Genomic DNA, 18,607 nt, shown 5'->3' with positions numbered 1-18,607 from the left:
TTTCTTGAGAAAGGTTCGTCATCTTCGTTATGGCGAATCCCAATTAGTTGAATACAATGAACACAACCACTTCCTCAAATGTAGGCACCACTTTGTGACCCATGCTATGCTTTGAATGTGGGTATTCTCCTTTTCAGTGAACCTGTATTTCCTCCACCAAGCGGTTTTCAATGGGTGACATATTGAGGGAATTGGTTGGCCATTGAATTTCTAGATGGTTCTCTCCGAAATGCGCCGTTTTCAACCAAACGTTCGTGCAGACTTATGTTGAAACTGACATCAAGAATCGCCCACTAATCTAGATAGAAATCATTCTCCACCCCCTGGCATTTGCGAACCATAGTGGAACAGAATGTCGCACCCGTGGCCATATCTTCACCGGAGGAAAATTTGAAGTTTCATTCCACAATTGTTGATTATATATTTGTGCAACATTAAAGGGGATCTCTATCCATAAAAATATGGCTCAAGGCATTGATTCCGTGGGGGACGTGTATTCAGAAAATTGCAATTAACATCACTCTCCCTTTACTGGAATGTCATTCGGTAATTCGGACGAGCTATGCTCAACTGTTCACCTTCTCTTTAAAATCATCCCAATCATTCAAAACCCCCTATTTAGCAGTTGGAAATGGAAAGTGGAGAGTGAAAAAAAAACGCTTAGTAAAAAATTTATTGAAACAACAATATAAGATACGTTTTTTTATACCCATTGTATCAGATCAATAATTTGCGGCTTATGATTGAAACAAGACGTCGCGAGAGAGAAAGTTTTTAATTGCGGCGACTGTACAAAAAGAAGAATTGATAAAAGCAGACGCAAAAGTCGAATCACTAATAGCAGAAGTGAGATGAGACTAGAAGTGAATGGCTCTAGCAATGATAGTAGATCCTGGCACTAGTGAACAAATTTGAGGATTTTATACCGCTTCCCACGCGCCTACACTACTGAGAAAAAAATTGGTCGAGTTCCAAAAACATTTCCTACCCCCTTCCCCTCAACCTAAATCGGCCGAACACGGACGCGGCTTCTTGAATCTAGTTCGGCCGTCTACCACCGCGAGCGTCTCACGTTTTGGAGGGAAAATTCAGAAACCGCTACTAGAGGGTCAACCGTTCTTGTGTTATCAAGAATATTCACTTTCGCCGAGTGAAGAATTTGGTTAGCTCAGTACTTCTGGTCTCATATCACTTCTGCTAATAGAAGACCCGGCAGAAATGGAAGCGGAGACGGAAGGAGCGAGAAAATGGAGGGAAGAACTCGTAAAACTCAAAACGAAACTAAACAGGTTCATCAACAAAGTATGGGGACCCTCATCTACATACAGCTGGTCAACTATCATCACCCATCCTGGGGTGCCCACAGGTTCTAACGGTATAGATAATCTCGCCAACTTCGCCGAAAATCAACAAAAGGCGGAGGTTCGACTTCCAGCTATAACAATTGGAAAATACTACGGTGATCATCGCCCATGGAAACAATTTTGGAGCAGATTCAAAGCAACGGTGCGTGACAACTCTAGTTTAACAAAGGTAGAAAAACTCATTTGACTAAACTCATTTTTAGAAGCAGAGGCCTATCAAACAATTGACGGTTTAGTCGACTCAGATGAGTGTTATGATGATGCTATAGAGCTATTAAGAAATAGATTTGATAATGATGAGTTAGCTGTTAACTTCCCCATCAGCTGTGGCATAGGGGCTAGCCACCACCCCTCTATGCATTGTAAAGGCGTTAGATAAATGGCAATAAGTCGCAAGATGACTTGGTCCAATTAGCTAGCTGAACTTAAACTTAAAAATTCAGCCTATCACAGATTCAAAAAATATTGTAGCCCTTAGAATATTACTAAATACTTGCGAAACTAACTTGAGAAGCTTAAAAGCCCTCAAGTTTAATACAAATGAAAAGGCGTCAAGTTCTATGCCCTGCCCTGTTGAAAAGTCTCCCTAACGACATTAGGACAGAATTTTGCATCCATCACATGCCTAAAGAAGGTAACTGGAACGCGGAGTTTTTGAAGGACTGTTCACGAGCCGAGCTGAGCGAGCTTTTTAAAAGCTCGGCTAGGCTCGAGTCAAAAAAAACGGCGGCTCGGCTCGACTCGAGCCGATCTGGGTCTTGGCTCGGCTCTAGCTCGTCTCGGATCGAAAATGATCGAGCCGAGCCGAGCTGGCTCGATTAATATATACATGTTTAAAAAAAATTGCTACTACCAACGTCAAACTTGAGAATGACTATAAATGCAGGAATGTAGTGGTTCGGTAAGACCCGCTCTTAAAAATATGCTCAAGGTTAGAGACGAGAGATTTTTCCCACGCTTTATTTCATGTAAAAATACAACGGAACGCTATTAGTGGAGAGAATGAAGACTAAAAGGAAAGCACTATATCAGTGACTAAGCTCGCGAGCCGGCTCGCGAGTCGTAGAGGCTCGGCCATAAAAAAGCTCGCTTGTTAATTAATCGAGCCGCAAAAGTGGCGGCTCGGCTCGAGCTCGTGAACAGTCCTAGTTTTTAGTTAAATTCATTAAGACTTAAGAATAGAGCAGGGAAATGTCAGTAATGTTGGGGGGGAGGATCTGGTGCCATGGGAAGTAAAAGCGAAAGCGCAAGTTACGAAAAACACAAGTTTGACAAACACCAAAGCGAAAGATCAAGGCAAAAGTAATAAAGTATAGAGAAAATAGACACTACAGTCTACAGCCATTTTAGCGGTGGGTGCAAGATATAGAGACAGCGGAAATATCTATTGTATTTTTGGCGACGACTCTGATCACAAAAGTATACATTGTAGAAAGCTCGATTTGGAAAATAAGAAAAATATTTTGAACAATAGCGAAAGGTGCTGTATCTATTTACGTATGTATCATGACGCAAAAAATTGTAAATCGCCTTTCAAAAAGTGTAAAAAATGTCAGAAACGCCATAACTTTGAGATTTGTGAATTAAACGAGGCTAACATAGATCCAAACTCAAACGTCCGCGAAAACACTGTGGTAAAACAGGTGGCAACCCTAATGTTGCTCAAATTTATGACGGAGGAAATGCAGTATTATTGCAAACCGCATTGGCCGTAACAAAAAATCCGTCCAACCAAAATCAAGGTTTAGCTAGAATCCTCCTAGTTTCATAAAAGAAAGCTAATCCAGAAAATTGGAGATTAGCGTGGTGGGTGAGCTCGAGCTCTATAGTTTTGGAAATCAGAAGCCCGTAGAGAAAAAATGCAGTAGGTCAAAGTAATTTTAGAAAACCAAAAATGGAACACCAAGAAATCAGAGGTGATATTAACCGAGATCCCCTTTTTTGTAATGCAGTTACAACAATTAAAAGCGAAGAGCTGATTAGAGCCATGAAAAACAAAGCTCTCCAGCTAGCAGATGATTCTACGGGATGGAAAAATGAAAATTCAGAAATAGACACTTTGATAGGGGGGATTTGTATTGGACAATGTGTACCACAAACCTAGAAAGTTTAAGTCCCTCTTTGGTCGCTATGGAAACCACCTTTGGATGGCCATTGCAGGGACCCACGAAATCAGGAAACAACGAAGTGACTTCGGGGTAGTAATGTTCGCTGGGATAAAGGAATTAAACTCGACTGTAAAACATTTCTGGGAACTAAAAGAAATAGGCATAAACAGTAAGGAAGTCACAGAAAATTTGGACGACGCCACTGTAGAAACCTTTCTGAAAGATCAGAGATCTGCACTGGCCGAGTTTTTAGCATTTTGATTAAGTCCGAAACCCGGCCCGAGTCCGAGTATACAGGGTGTTTCTGAAAAGTCCATCACAAATTAAGGGGCGTGTTTATGGGACCAAACTGAGCGGAAAGTACCAAAGAACATGGGGTGTACAACATTTTGTTACGGAGATATGGCCTTCCAAACATTCGCCCCTAAAACAAGGAAATATCCAAAAATGAGGAGTAACACTTAAGACCGACTAACCAGCTTGTTTAAAATTACTAGACAATTTCAATAGCCTTTAATCGAACAATTGATTTCTACCTTTACTAATCAGAAGCGTATAAATGAGTAGAAGTATGCCTACGGTGGTAATGTAAAATTAATCCCAAGTGACATGATGTTTCAAGATCTTCCCAGCACCAAGTAAAATGGTTCTGATTGAAGGGACTTTTATTAGCACAGCGTAAACAACGTTATTTTCAGGAATTAGTCCAAATGTCCACGGGCGGCATTACAAAAACGAGGCAGTCTTTCGAATGATACTTGGACATGTTGGAAGATCCCTGGCTTGTTCCTGTTATCTCAAACCGTAAAAAGCTACGCAGATCTTCATCATCACGGACAACACTCTTGTACGTTAGGTATGACCTTGAGAAAACCTAAAAGGACATCTCGAATGTATTTGAAAAACCCATCTCCAATTAAGGGGCGTGTTGTTTGTTTCCAACAGAGTAAACTCGCCCAGAGAACAATTACAATGCAGAGCCACGTTTCGGCGTTAATGGCCCACAAAGGTGGTCCCAAAAACAAGAACAAACTTTAATTTGTTTCGTTCAGTAAGTGTTTCATGTGTCATAGATAAAACGCCATGATTAATGCACGAAGAAAATGAATTTATTGACAAGTTTTAACATTTAATTGCAACTAGTTACAAAAATTGTTCAAAGTGTTCACCACCCGCGTTAAGGCACACATTAGCACGTCTTACAAATGATTCCCTTACACGTTGAAAAATGCCTGGAGTTTCGCGAATTGTTTGACAGCCGTGAATTATTCGTCGACGTAGCTCTTCAACATCGGGCACTTCAGTCTGATAAACTAAGTCTTTCAGGTGGCCCCAAAGAAAGAAATCACAAGGGTTCAGATCGGGTGATCGAGCAGGCCACTCCACAGGTCCACCTCGACCTAACCACCGCAAAGGGAAGGTCGCGTTAAGATAATTTCGGGCCGCGATGCTGAAATGTGGTGGTGCACCATCGTGCATGAACCACATTCTGTTTACCAAACCTAAGGGTACGTCTTCGAGTAGTTCCGGTAAATCGTCCCGTAAGAACTGCAAGTAAGCCACACCGTTTAACCTGGGCTCTAGGAAATATGGCCCAATTAAATTGTCACCCACAATACCACACCACACGTTTAAACTGAATTGTACTTGGTGACTTCTAACGCAAGTTGCGTGGGGGTTTAGCTGGGACCATTGATGTTTATTATGTAAGTTAATAATACCATCCCGTGAAAAGTTAGCTTCGTCAGTAACCAACAAATCCCGTGGGAAATCGATATCGTTTACTTTAGCCAGAAACCACTGACAAAACGCCGTGCGTCGTGGGTAGTCCGCTGGATTCAAACCTTGAACTTTTTGAACATGGAAAGGATGAAACCGGTGGCTTCTGAGGATTTTCCACACGAGCGTGTGGTTTACGCCTAATCGGCGACCAACTTGGCGGGTACTTGATTCAGGCTCGTCCTCGAAAATGGTGAGAACTTCGTCTTCTACGGCCTCTGGGATGGCTCTCGCTCTAGGTTGAGGTCCAGCCGGTTGGATTCGTCCATCTTGCCTCAAACGTCTGTCCACAGCCTCGAACGTCAGTCGATTTGGTAGTCGCCTCTGCGGAAATCTTTCCTGATACAAGCGTACAGCTGCAGCGGCATTCCCCTCGGCTAGTCCATACATTAGGTGCATATCCGCATATTCGGCATTTGTGAAGAAAGGCATTGTAACAGACTTCGTTGAATTATGAGTTTAATAAAACAAACACATGTACGTGAAACCTCTTTTATTCCTTTCTTAAAAAACATAGTGCTCTGTTTTAGTGCTCTGTTTTTTAAGAATAGGCGAAGTTCTCACTATTTTCGAGGACGATCCAAAAACAAGCAGCCGCCAATTGGTTTGCTGATTAAGAAAAAACCACACGCAACTTGCGTTAGAATTCACAAAGTACAATTCAGCTTAAACGTGTGGTGTAGTATTGTGGGTGACAATTTAATTGGGCCATATTTCCTAGAGCCCAGGTTAAACGGTGTGGCTTACTTGTAGTTCTTACGGGACGATTTACCAGAACTACTCGAAGACGTACCCTTAGGTTTAATAAACAGAATGTGGTTCATGCACGATGGTGCACCACCACATTTCAGCATCGCGGTCCGAAAACTTGTCAATAACATTTTCTTTGTGCATTAATCATGGCGTTTTATCTATGACACATGAAACACTTACTGAACGAAACAAATTAAAGTTTGTTCTTTTGTTTGGGACCACCTTTGTGGGCCATTAACGCCGAAACGTGGCTCTGCATTGTAATTGTTCTCTGGGCGAGTTTACTCTGTTGGAAACAAACAACACGCCCCTTAATTGGAGATGGGTTTTTCAAATACATTCGAGATGTCCTTTTAGGTTTTCTCAAGGTCATACCTAACGTACAAGAGTGTTGTCCGTGATGATGAAGATTTGCGTAGCTTTTTACGGTTTGAGATAACAGGAACAAGCCAGGGATCTTCCAACATGTCCAAGTATCATTCGAAAGACTGCCTCGTTTTTGTAATGCCGCCCGTGGACATTTGGACTAATTCCTGAAAATAACGTTGTTTACGCTGTGCTAATAAAAGTCCCTTCAATCAGAACCATTTTACTTGGTGCTGGGAAGATCTTGAAACATCATGTCACTTGGGATTAATTTTACATTACCACCGTAGGCATACTTCTACTCATTTATACGCTTCTGATTAGTAAAGGTAGAAATCAATTGTTCGATTAAAGGCTATTGAAATTGTCTAGTAATTTTAAACAAGCTGGTTAGTCGGTCTTAAGTGTTACTCCTCATTTTTGGATATTTCCTTGTTTTAGGGGCGAATGTTTGGAAGGCCATATCTCCGTAACAAAATGTTGTACACCCCATGTTCTTCGGTACTTTCCGCTCAGTTTGGTCCCATAAACACGCCCCTTAATTTGTGATGGACTTTTCAGAAACACCCTGTATAGTTGGTTTTTCGGCCCGGCCCGGCCCGGCCCGACACACACTGCATGAATTGAACAGGCCCGGCCCGTTACACGTAGTGCAGTTGTAATTTTTATATTTTTTTACATAAAATCAATGAATTGAATTCATATTTGCTTTAGCATCGTGTATTATTCATTTCTTTTGATAATTGTTCGTCACATTTGTTCTTAGAAGCTTATACTTATATAAATTATGTTTCATTTGAATTTTGGATTAAATGAGAATCAAGTTTGGCCCGGCCCGAATTTTGAAAAATGAACAAAAGCCCGGCCCGTTGATTTCCAAAATTTTAAAAGCCCGACCCGGCTCGGCCCGATACAATTTTCAAATGTGGAAAGCCCGGCACGTGTACAACTCTGTGAAAGATATAGAGTTCAAAAATGGAAGGTATGAGGTAAAGTTTCCGTGGAAGGTGGATAAAGAACGGCTCCATGACAACAAAAACGTTGCCCAAAAAAGATTAATGGGGCTGATAAGAAAATTTCAGAAAGATCCCGTGTACTATAGGTAATACAAAAGCGTCATAAACGACCAATTAGAAAATCATATTGTAGAACTTGCCCCAGAAAATGAGAAAGACTTAAATAAATCTGGAACCTTTTACATGCCTCATCAAGTGGTGGTAAGAGAAAACGATACCACCAAACTAAGAGTGGTAGAAGATGGATCCTCCCATGCTACAAACTGCCCTTCGCTAAACGATTGTCTAGCGCCCGGGCCAAACCTCAATCCCGATCCCGATCTTCTTCTCTTACTACTGAGATTTCGAAAAAATGAAATTGCGACTGTCGCGGATATTAAGCAAGCATATTTGCAAGTTTCCTTAAACAAAAATGACAAAGACGCTGTAAGATTCTTGTGGGTGAAAGAGAAAAACTGGGTTATAGAGCCAAGCGAAAACGTTACACTAGAATGACAAGAGTACCCTTTGGGGTGACAAGCTCCCCCTTCCTTTTGGCGTGCAAAATAAAGCACCACTTGCAAACTGATAGTCAGGTTAACCAGTTAGTGGCAGAAAAATTGAACAACGACCTGTACGTCGATGATCTCACAACTGGGGAGGGTACCGTGAAAGGGGCTTTTGACCTCTCGCTGGGCGCGGCAAACACAATCAAAAGAGCAGGCATGGAGTTCCGTAAATGGAATTTTCTCTGAAAATTTAAGAAAGTTATGGGAGGATTACTCAAAACACAACGAAGCGGAAAAATTTGAAACCCAATCAAGTGATAGCGAGTCAAAAGTGCCCGGTAAGAAATGGGATCCAAAGTCTGACACTTTTTCTTGCGACTCGACAAACTTAATAAAAGCGGCAGGTGACCTAAAGCAAACAAAACGCCACGCCTTGAGCTTGGTTTCGCAAATTTTTGATCCTATCGGCCTTTTGGGCCCGTTCACTATACGAACTAAGATGCTGTTGCAAAACGTTTGGGAGTCCAACGTCGGCTGGAATGAAACTCTTCCCATTGAGCTAGAAAACGAGTTTAAGGCCTTGGTCCTAGAATTACCCTCGCTGCACGAGAAAAAAATATACTGTTATTACTGTCAAGCAACTAGCAAAGTGAAAACTATAGAATTGCATTACTTTTGTGACGCTTCCCCAAAGGCTTACTACTGCAATATATGTTAGGTTTATAACTCAGGATAATAAAATAGAAACCGCACTGGTCACAGCTAAATCTAGGGTAGCACCTTTGAAATTCTGGAAATCGAAAAGCAAGAAAACTAAAGATGGGTCGCCTAGCATTATAACAAATACATCCCTAAAAGAAAACATTGGATTAACACTTCCCAAGCTAGAGATAGCTGGGTGCCTTTTCAGGGCTAGGTTAACTAACTTCATTAAAAACACCTCTGAAAACATTCATAAGATCTACTACTGGGCAGATTCGACAATAGCACTGGGGTGGATAAAATCAAACCCAGACAACTAGAAACAGTTTGTCTCAAATCGCGCCAAAAAATTCATAACTTAACAAACGTAAACGATTGGAATCATTGTCCAGGAGTAAGGCAAAGGGGCTAGGGAGCAGCGAAATATGGTGGCATGGACCAAATTGGTTAAGAAAGCCAAAAGAAAATTGGCCAAAACATTCAAATCCAAAAATGAATTATGAAACACTGGAGCAAGAGCGTCGTAAACTAACCTTAGCTTTAAACGTAAGCGAGAAACCTGAGCTACAACTTCAGAAAATAATTGATATGAATAGGCATACATCCCCAAACAAAATTCTTAGAATAACTGCCTATCCTCAGATTTACAGCTATAATTCAAGGAAAACATCGAGACAAAATGGGAAGCCTTCACATGAGCAGTTCCCTTATGAGCGGATTTCATAATAGCGGTCCTCATTACAACAGTTCTCTAAATGGCGGTTCCCGAAATGGCAGTTTACCCATTACAGCAATTACCGATACAGTGGTTCTCGTAAACGCGGCGTACCGTTACAGCAGTTCTCTAAAGAGCGGAAAAACAGATATGCGAAAAACCACAGTTGTTTATTATGGTGTAAGCTTGCCCAGCTGGGTTATATGAACTCAAAAGAACTAGGTAAGATATGGATAATTTGGATAGGTTAAAGTTGATTATTTCAACTAAATAGTATTAGGTCAGGTTAGGTTAGGTTTTGTTTCGTTTAGTTAGACTTAGTTTAGTAATATTTTGGAAATGGTGTAACAATTTTACGCCTTTTCCAAAAAAATGTTTACAATTATCTACTTTCGAAATAAAATAACCTTTCTCGAATTATAGTATGCCTTTTCCAAATTATTGTTAACTGATAACAGCCTGAAGAATAGTACAATATTTAAATGCACTTTTAAAAAAATCTTAAACACGATCCGTTAGTGGGTCACATTACTGATTAAATGATCACAGAAAAAGGTAGTTTTTGAAACCAACGAATACAACTGTATTGTTAAGAAATGCTCAAAACTCAACACAAACGCTGCTATTTCCCAAAACAGCAGCCGCTATTTCTAAAACAGCAGTTTTGAAAAACTCCGCTGTTTTTTGGAATCGCGGTTGCTATTTCGAGAACTGCTCTACAGGGAACTACTCATATGAGGTACACCCGACAAAATAACGGGAGCTCTAACAGCTGAAAAGGTAGAAAAGTTACAAATAATGTGGGTAAAATTCATTCAGGCTAAGTGCTGTAACGCTAAAAATTCCTATTTCTAACAATAAGCTTGTGGGCATGTCAATTCCACGAAAATATATATTTACCTCCCTGCAAAATTCTATTCCGGATAGATTTTGTAGATAAACCATTTTCGGACTTTCTCGGCCAAAGAAGTTCGAAACCGCTCCTTCAAATCCCAACAGTCATAAACACATATCCTTAAGTCACATATCCTTAGTCATTAGTCCTTATCTTTCCCTTACTCAAAGCGAGAAGCGTTCTCCCTTCAGCTTCCCTCGAACGAATTTTGACAATCTTTCTTATTCATTTATTTCACTAAAAAGTATTGAGAGTTGCCTTTAACGTACGTACCAGTAAAATAGAATTGGTAAATGCATTGTTGTATATATGTAAATAGTACGGGTGCGCTTGGTCCCCTAATTGATAGCAGGACCAAGATAAGAACTATTCGTGAGTGTGTGTGTGTGCGGGCGCGCTTTACCTATAGAAAGCTGAACTTTCTTGGAAAGGACAATTTGGTCGGCGGTAGAACCAAAGATGAAAGAGGAGCCCCGATGACTTCTTCTTAAGCCATTAACGGCATGGAAGTGGCGCCTTAAAAGAGAGACGACAATATTGCTCTTGGGCGCGGGGTCCCAAAGACTTGAGGGAGAATGAAAGATAGAACAGAGAGACCCATGATTTTGAAGAAGAGAGCTGGTCTCTGGACGTCCCAGACTCAGGTCTAAATTTTATATCAACGAGATCGCAGAACCAACTTGCAAATGTTTCGGTTCGCTATGGAGTTTATTTAAGAAAAATCTTCATCTCCCGCGCCGAATACCGCGCCTCAAAAAGACTCTATTTAAAGAGCTCGGACCGTTAACACAATCGTTTTTAATTAAGACGCAGTGTTCAGCACCGCGCGCGACGACCGCTGCCGCTGAAGATGATCACGTGATGTTGACTTTTATTTATTTTACTATTATATTATTTTATTACCGTCATTATTATTATATTTAAATATGTTCCTTAAGAACAAGCATGCCAATTTGTATATTTATTTTGTATGGTCATGACCTTAGCAACATTTTTAGTTTGTTTGACTAAAGTAAAAGGTACCGTCCTATTGGTAACTCTCAATGCCGTCTTAAATTAATTTATCTTACCTCCTATAAAATCATCCCCTAGACAAACTGACTTTATCTTAATATTACCTACGCTTCCTGAAATGAGTAAGGTAGCGCGAAACCCGGATAGCCTAATCCTTTTTCCTTCGTACTTTTGTAGTGGATTGACATGTTAGTTAAATTTAATCTGTTATTTCTTATGACCGTTACACAATTCGCTACAGTGCTTTCCAAAGGATTTAAATGAACTAAACAATGGTGACCTCAGTTCCACCGCTAACAATTTCCCCTTGCAACCAAAATAAACGAAAAAGGTGTCATCTGTGTAGGGGGACGTTTAGACGAGTCATCAATGACTTATGAAGAAAAGCATCCGATATTGCCAAACTAATAATGATCAGGTGCCATGAAACGACAGATCATGGGGGTATCAATGATACAATTACCCAAATGAGAGAACGCTACTGGCTTCCCGCTGGGAGACAGTTAGCCAGATCGGTTGTGAAGTCTTGCCTGAAATGCAATAGATTTCGAGTAAAACCATCTACAACACCCACTGCCGCACTCCCAAAAGATAGGATCGAAGAAACGCCACCATTCTCTGTTGTTGGGATTGATTTTTGATGTCCGTTATTAGTAAAAGACGGCTTTGCAAATAAAAAATCGTATATCTGCTTGGTGACTTGCGCAGTAACAAGCGCAGTTCATTTGGAACTAATCCCGTCCCTCAGTACTGAGGACTTCCTGTTTGCATTTAGGAGGGTTATTTCTGGAAGAGGTCCAAGTATTATATACAGCGATTACGCTTGAAAAGAATTGGAATCAAAATTAGAAGAGTTCTTCGGAACACAGGGTATCAGGTGGAAAATCATGGTACGGGGGTTGGTGGGAGGAGATAATAAAGTCCACCAAACCACCCTAATAAAGAGTCTTGGAAAATCGTTCTAAACGTATGTGGAGATGGCGACGGCTCTAACAGAGGCTGAGGCAATTATAAACTCAAGCCCCACAACCTACTGTCATAACGATTTAAACGAGCCCATGCCTTTAACGCCGGCTGAATTTCTAGTAGGGAGAAGAATAACTCCTCTACCGCCTTTTCAAATCAAAGAATGAGTTAGAGATCCAATGAACAGCAATATTTTTACCTTTAATGTAGAATTTGAATTTAAATAATGCAAATGTAAAATGTTATTAAATGAAAGAATCGATACAGTTCTGTCATTATTTCCCTTGAAGAGGTATCGCCAACGTTTAGTCAGCGAGGCTTCATCATTTAGGTGTAAAATTTACCTCAATAGCTTATTAATATGTCCCAGCTCTCACAGATAATAATGTAGTAATTGATTGGTCTACTAGTAAGATTATAATTAATTTGTTTATAATTTATTTGAACCTACCTCAAGTATTTGTAATGTCTGGCTTTTATTCCAAATACCTAAAACAACATAACTAGAAGTATGTGTTTATAATGATAAAAATCAATACTTAAACTAAATTGATCTTAATGAAACTAAAAAAAAGGCGCTACATTGAACTGTTGACTTTCATTTAAGATGGTTCCCAAACGTATCGAATGAGTTTTCCTTATATCCCTGCGGGGTTGACCCTCCAGTTTCTATAAAATTCCCATGTTATGGTCTATGGAAAATTTTTTCACCATATGTCGGATTCATTTTAACGATTCTAAAACCACCTTATCAACTTTATTTTTTATAGAATTAACTATTAGGATCTCTTTGAAATTTTAACTTCAAAATTAGGGCCCAAATCTGGGAGCACGGCAGTGCTCCCAGCCAAGTCGAGCACTGACATCCTTTTCTCGAAGCAACTCACGGCACTTTTAAGTCCACTGTAACTTCGTGATGGGTATAGGTAAAAGTCTGAAATTTTGCTTGCCGCGAGGACTGTCAATCTTAGCTACAGTTTCCAAATTTCAAGTTTCTAACCTATATACTTTTCGAAATATCGCAGGTGAAAATTACCTTATTTTTGTTATAAAGTGAACTGAACTGAACTAAATTAAGTGAACTAAACTTTGTACTCTTTGCTAAAAAACGATGTGATACTCCGTTCTCGGAGGAAGCTTATATAAGCGTTAACGAGGTGCGATGTCGGGACTCTTGAATCTAGTCATGAATAAATAAAGTTACTATACTGCGCAATAAGTCGTCGTTTAATCACAAAACATAACATGGTGATAGAGGTGGGATATCATTAACGAGACACCACCCGCCTCGCGTTTATCAGTTTATATTTCGCGATCGCGTTCGCCAAGGGTTAAACCTAACAACGCTCTACGGAAAATAGGGCTGTCGCGTCTCCGGTTATTTATAACGTTTATCGCGGCAAGTCGGATATTTCTTCGCATCTCCCGTTATCATGTCATCATTCAAGAGTCCCCCACCTTTCGTGCCCGGTAATGATCCCGCTACGGCATGGTGTGAATACAAGGAGGGGTATGTGACCTATGCTACAGCTGCCAAATTAGGCCTAGAAACAGTCGCGATACAAAGGGCCACGTTCCTGCACATCTTAGGCCCGGCGGGCCGCCGAATTCTCAAGACCCTACCCATAGCGGAAATCGACGACGCTAGGACGGTGCAAGTAATTCTAAACGCTTTTGACGCCTATTACAAACCATACAAGAACCTGCTTTACTCCCGCTATTTATTTATGACGTCCGTACAACAAGAAAATCAGACATTTGACGAATTCTTCACGGATTTAAAGGCCAAGGCCCACGAATGCGATTTAGCTCCCTTAACGGATACTCTCATAACAACCCTCCTGGTAGTGGGAATTCGGAACGAAAAACTACGGAAGGACCTCCTCGCCCGGCCAAATCTAACGTTAAATGAGGCCGTCACGCTCTGTCAAGCGGAGGAAACAGCGAGCGCCCAAGCAGATATTATGGGGGCCTCCACCAAAGTTCCTTCAAACAACGCAATGCCTGTACAGGTTGATGCCCTAAAACGTACGAAATTTCAAAAACATCCAGGACGACAAGCCAGCCTGTCACAATCTCTCCCATACAAGCACAATGCACGCCGAACGTCACAACGACCAAATTATCCACCTAGACAGAGACAACAAGCAACTCTTTCTAGTTGTCCCAATTGCGGCACCCAGCACACAGGACGACCGTGTCCTGCACGTTATTCGGAATGTTTGGGCTGCCATGCCCGAGGTCATTGGCGAATCAAGTGCCGACAAATACACGCTTTACAAGAAACAACGCCAAATCCGGAGAACGATCAACCACAACACAGCTATTATGAAGAATACGAATACCCTCAGTCTGACCCTCGGGAAGAAAGGCACTTTCCAGACCAATGGGAACAGCAAGCCACCGACAACGGCAGCGATTATAACGGCCAGCAAGAATATCTCAGCTATTGCCTCACACTTAGCACAAACCAACTGGTCCTACCTCAGCTCCTCACTGCGGCCCTACCTGATGACTACAAACGTAAAGAGGATGAAATATATGACCAGATATATTTAGAGGACCACCCCGTAACATTCAAGTTAGATACGGGCTCACAAGTTAACATCATCTCCAAGCAAATGTATGACACTCTACAGTTTCAAGCCCCGTTACGTCCACCGAAGCACACTGTTACTGCATACTCAGGACATATAGTGCCCATAATAGGCACAGCCGACCTACAATGCACCTCACACGCGACATCCACGAATTGCTCTTTCTACGTGTCAGCTGAAGACCGTACCCCAATCTTGGGAGCCGCTGCATCCTTTCAATTGGGCCTTATTGAGCACCACAGACATCCTCTGGGACCACCGCCACGCTCAGTCAACAGTATAAACACCAAGCCTACGTTACCAACTCCGTCTAAAATCATTTCTCTTACGGCGGAACAAATTATTCAACAATATCACACCATATTTGGCGACATAGGCAAGATACCAGGGACATATACTATCGACCTGAAACCCAATGCAATCCCTTATATCTCAGCAGCGCATAAAATTCCCATCGCACTTCAAAAGCCAGTACGCGCTGAACTTGAAAGGCTCCTACAAAGTGGGGTCATAGTCCCAGTTTTGGAAGCCACGGATTGGGTACACCCGATGGTAGTAGTCCCTAAAGCCAGGAACGAAGTCAGGATCTGTTTAGACCCACGTAAACTCAACAAATCTATCAAACGGACACCATTTCCAGTACCAACCTCACAAGAGATCTTTGCATCACTAAGCGGCTCCACGGTTTTCACAGTACTGGACGTCCAGAGCGCTTTTTGGCAAATTGCTCTAGATGAACAGAGCTCAAAGCTTTGTACATTTGCCACTCCGGAAGGACAATACCGTTTTCGCCGATTACCAATGGGCATCTCTACAGGGTCGGAGGTGTGCCAGGCAGCATTGAGAAGAATATACCCGGTCTCACAATTTCCGGAAGTATACATATCCACAGATGATTTCCTAATAGCGACTAAAGACATGACCTCCCACAATGAAAGCTTAATCAGAATTCTGGAGAGAGCATTGCAAACAGGACTCTGCTTCAGTCGCAAGAAGATCCAGCTGGCAGTATCCAGGATATCCTACATTGGCCATGTTCTAACACCAGAAGGGGTGGAAATCGATCCAGAAAAGACAAAAGCTATCGCTTCCTTACCACCGCCCGAAAACAAGGCCGCCCTGCAAAGTTTCTTGGGCATGATCAACTACATTATGAAGTTCATCCCCCATGCCACGGAAGACACCGCTCCCCTAAGGACGCTACTCAAAAAGGACACCATCTTTAAATGGGAACCTTCATACCAGCGACACTACGACAACCTGAAGAAATCTGCTACGTCAGCCCCTGTATTGGCGTTCTTCAACCCAGCTAAGCCAATCACTCTATCCGTCGACGCTAGCCAACACGGGGTGGGAGCCGTGTTACTACAGGACGACCATCCAATTGAATATGCGTCAACGACATTCACTCCCACACAAAAACGTTACGCCCAAATCGAAAAGGAATTATTAGCCATTGTATTCGCGTGCGAACACTTCAATTATTACATGGCAGGGACAAAAACGACGGTGCAAACAGACCATAATCCCCTGATTGGTCTCCTTCAAAAACCACTACATCAAATCACTCCCCGGCTACAGAGACTGACAATGCGCCTCTTCCGATACCAATTCGATCTAACGTATGTACCCGGCAAACAACTACTAATCGCAGATATGTTATCTAGAGCTCCGCAAGACAATACCTTGATTGACACTGCCAATCTGGAAGGACCCTACGCGGCCGTGCACGAAATTGTAACACTACCAGATGATGTCCAAAGGCGGTACCAACTAGCGACACAGAACGACCCCATCATACAGCAAATTATGACGTATATAAAGGAAGGCTGGCCAAAGCAACAAAAGGCTTTACCACAAGAATGTAAACCATATTGGCCCTATCAAGACGAACTTCACACAACACAAGGACTAATGTTTCGTGGGTCTAGACTCGTCATCCCTAAAACCATGCAGCAGGAACTCCTCTGTAAAGTCCATGCCACACACCAGGGTATCAATTCCTGCATTGCTAAGGCGAAACTTAACATCTTTTGGCCGAACTTAATACAGGATTTAACTACATTCATACATGCCTGCACCATATGCGCCAGCCGTCATAAAGCAAACCCCCCAATGATGATGACGCCTCACCCGACCCCATCTCTACCATGGGAAATGGTGGGCACTGACCTTTTTCAAGTGGGAAATCAACATTACATCATCTTGGTAGATTATTTATCACATTTCGTCGAGGTACAACAACTATCGTCAACCAACTCGCAAGCCGTAATAAATTTCCTGCGACCAAACTTCAGCAGATATGGACCTCCGCAGAAACTACTTTCCGACAATGGCCCACCATTCAACTCGCACCAGTTTAAACTATTTATGGCAGAATGGGGAGTCAGTCATGTCACTTCCTCACCATACTATCCACAATCGAACGGTTTAACGGAGAGAACAATCCAGACGATCAAGAACTCCATCATAAAGGCCAAACTAAGTGGAAAGGATCTCTCCGCAGTATTATTGGAATACCGAACCACCCCGAAACATAATCGCCCATCACCAGCAGAACTCAGCATGGGTCGAAGACTTAGAACACCCTTGACTACGACCAACAATGCCTTGAAGCCACACTACCCTCTTCAGGAAGCGAGACGCAAGATTATCAAGCAACAACAGAAGATGGCAACAAATTTCAACACAAGACGTACGTCACCACTACCAGCCCTACACACAAATCAGGCCGTCTACTATTGGGTAGGACAGCGAAAATGGCTTCAGGCCACTATAATAGCACAAGGTCCAGAGCCACGTTCCTATGTAATTCGAACGCCCGAAGGTCAAACTCTACGCCGCACAAGAACCCATTTACGAATAGATTTTAGCAAACCAGTAGCGACACAACCACAGAGAGTCCAAGGTAATCAGCCAGCTCACATGAATATGGAAGAGGGCATTCGTCTAGTTCCGACGACAACCAACGGAAATCCAATGGGCAAATATCGCAACTCCCCACTACTGCCAGCGCCAACCACACAAGAAACGCTGAACTCCAACCCCCAGCAAGCTAAAAATCAACAACCAGAGGAACTTCATGACGACAGACTACACGACGACTTCCGAAGTAGGGAGGACAGACACTCACCGGAGCTCCAGGATACTGAGAACATCACCACAAACTTGACACCCAGACAAGTCCTAATCAGACGCACAACACCAGACCCGAGAAATTCTCCAAGAAAACTTGACACTCACGCAAGACGAACAACAAGAAGCGGACGGCCAATCATTCCACCAAAACGCTTCTCATGACCTGAGGGGTCAACCATTCGACGACAATAGACAATAAGCAGTGCTTAGATAATAGCAAAGGATCGTGTAATTTTTTAATTTTTTTTATAAAATTTTAAACAATTATCATGTAAAAGCCAAATAATCATTAAGTTATAATTCTCAAATACATTGCGACCATAAAATCCTGATAAGCTCATTAGATAATTACTGTTTACTGTTTACAAGGAAAAAAAAATGTAACGGAATCTTTTAACAATTTTAACAATATATAGTTATAACTTGGTTAAGACTATCAAGAGAACGGAAAAGGAAAGATGTTATAAAGTGAACTGAACTGAACTAAATTAAGTGAACTAAACTTTGTACTCTTTGCTAAAAAACGATGTGATACTCCGTTCTCGGAGGAAGCTTATATAAGCGTTAACGAGGTGCGATGTCGGGACTCTTGAATCTAGTCATGAATAAATAAAGTTACTATACTGCGCAATAAGTCGTCGTTTAATCACAAAACATAACAATTTTGTCACTCACTCACTCACTCACCGATCATCAAAATTCTAAG

At 41.8% G+C, this 18,607-nt stretch overlaps 2 protein-coding genes and 1 long non-coding RNA gene across 5 annotated transcripts; 2 read left to right on the top strand and 1 right to left on the bottom strand.

The window, feature by feature from the left end:
- Nucleotides 1-751: 751 nt before the first annotated feature.
- On the top strand, nucleotides 752-13,133 carry LOC149712109 (uncharacterized). 2 transcript variants are annotated; one of them, XM_089860691.1, is made up of 2 exons: nucleotides 752-1,533; nucleotides 12,937-13,133. In XM_089860691.1, exons 1-2 carry the CDS (start codon nucleotides 1,219-1,221, stop codon nucleotides 12,940-12,942), a joined length of 321 nt encoding a protein of 106 aa, XP_089716817.1. In that variant the 5' UTR covers nucleotides 752-1,218; the 3' UTR covers nucleotides 12,943-13,133. The 2 variants fall into 2 exon arrangements, with proteins under 2 accessions (XP_089716817.1, XP_089716816.1); XM_089860690.1 differs by having other exon boundaries at nucleotides 11,442-13,133.
- On the bottom strand, nucleotides 4,560-6,861 carry LOC149712110 (uncharacterized). Of its 2 annotated transcripts, XR_016377775.1 has the most exons (4): nucleotides 6,598-6,861; nucleotides 6,380-6,537; nucleotides 6,185-6,290; nucleotides 4,560-4,872 (listed from the first exon to the last, which is right to left on the bottom strand). It is a non-coding gene; the product is annotated as an uncharacterized LOC149712110 (long non-coding RNA). The 2 variants fall into 2 exon arrangements; XR_016377774.1 differs by having other exon boundaries at nucleotides 6,380-6,839.
- Nucleotides 13,134-13,199: 66 nt separating the features above from the next.
- On the top strand, nucleotides 13,200-18,260 carry LOC149712108 (uncharacterized). The gene is made up of 2 exons (XM_089860688.1): nucleotides 13,200-15,139; nucleotides 15,203-18,260. Exons 1-2 carry the CDS (start codon nucleotides 13,600-13,602, stop codon nucleotides 18,061-18,063), a joined length of 4,401 nt encoding a protein of 1,466 aa, XP_089716814.1. The 5' UTR covers nucleotides 13,200-13,599; the 3' UTR covers nucleotides 18,064-18,260.
- Nucleotides 18,261-18,607: the final 347 nt, after the last annotated feature.

The sequence above is a fragment of the Phalangium opilio genome, unplaced genomic scaffold (genome assembly GCF_054372755.1).
Source record: "Phalangium opilio isolate 3A_F unplaced genomic scaffold, DU_Popi_V2 ptg000011l_1, whole genome shotgun sequence".
In the NCBI taxonomy this organism is placed as follows: domain Eukaryota; kingdom Metazoa; phylum Arthropoda; class Arachnida; order Opiliones; family Phalangiidae; genus Phalangium; species Phalangium opilio.
This window is presented reverse-complemented; position numbering and strand designations above follow the sequence as displayed.

Coding starts and splice junctions, on each gene's coding strand:
- LOC149712109 (XM_089860690.1), top strand. CDS start 1,219: ATGGAAGCGGAGACGGAAGGAGCGAGAAAATGGAGGGAAGAACTCGTA. Junction 1,534..11,441: donor ACAACTCTAGTTTAACAAAG/GTAGAAAAACTC, acceptor AATTCGCTACAG/TGCTTTCCAAAGGATTTAAA.
- LOC149712108 (XM_089860688.1), top strand. CDS start 13,600: ATGTCATCATTCAAGAGTCCCCCACCTTTCGTGCCCGGTAATGATCCC. Junction 15,140..15,202: donor CACCATATTTGGCGACATAG/GCAAGATACCAG, acceptor ATATCTCAGCAG/CGCATAAAATTCCCATCGCA.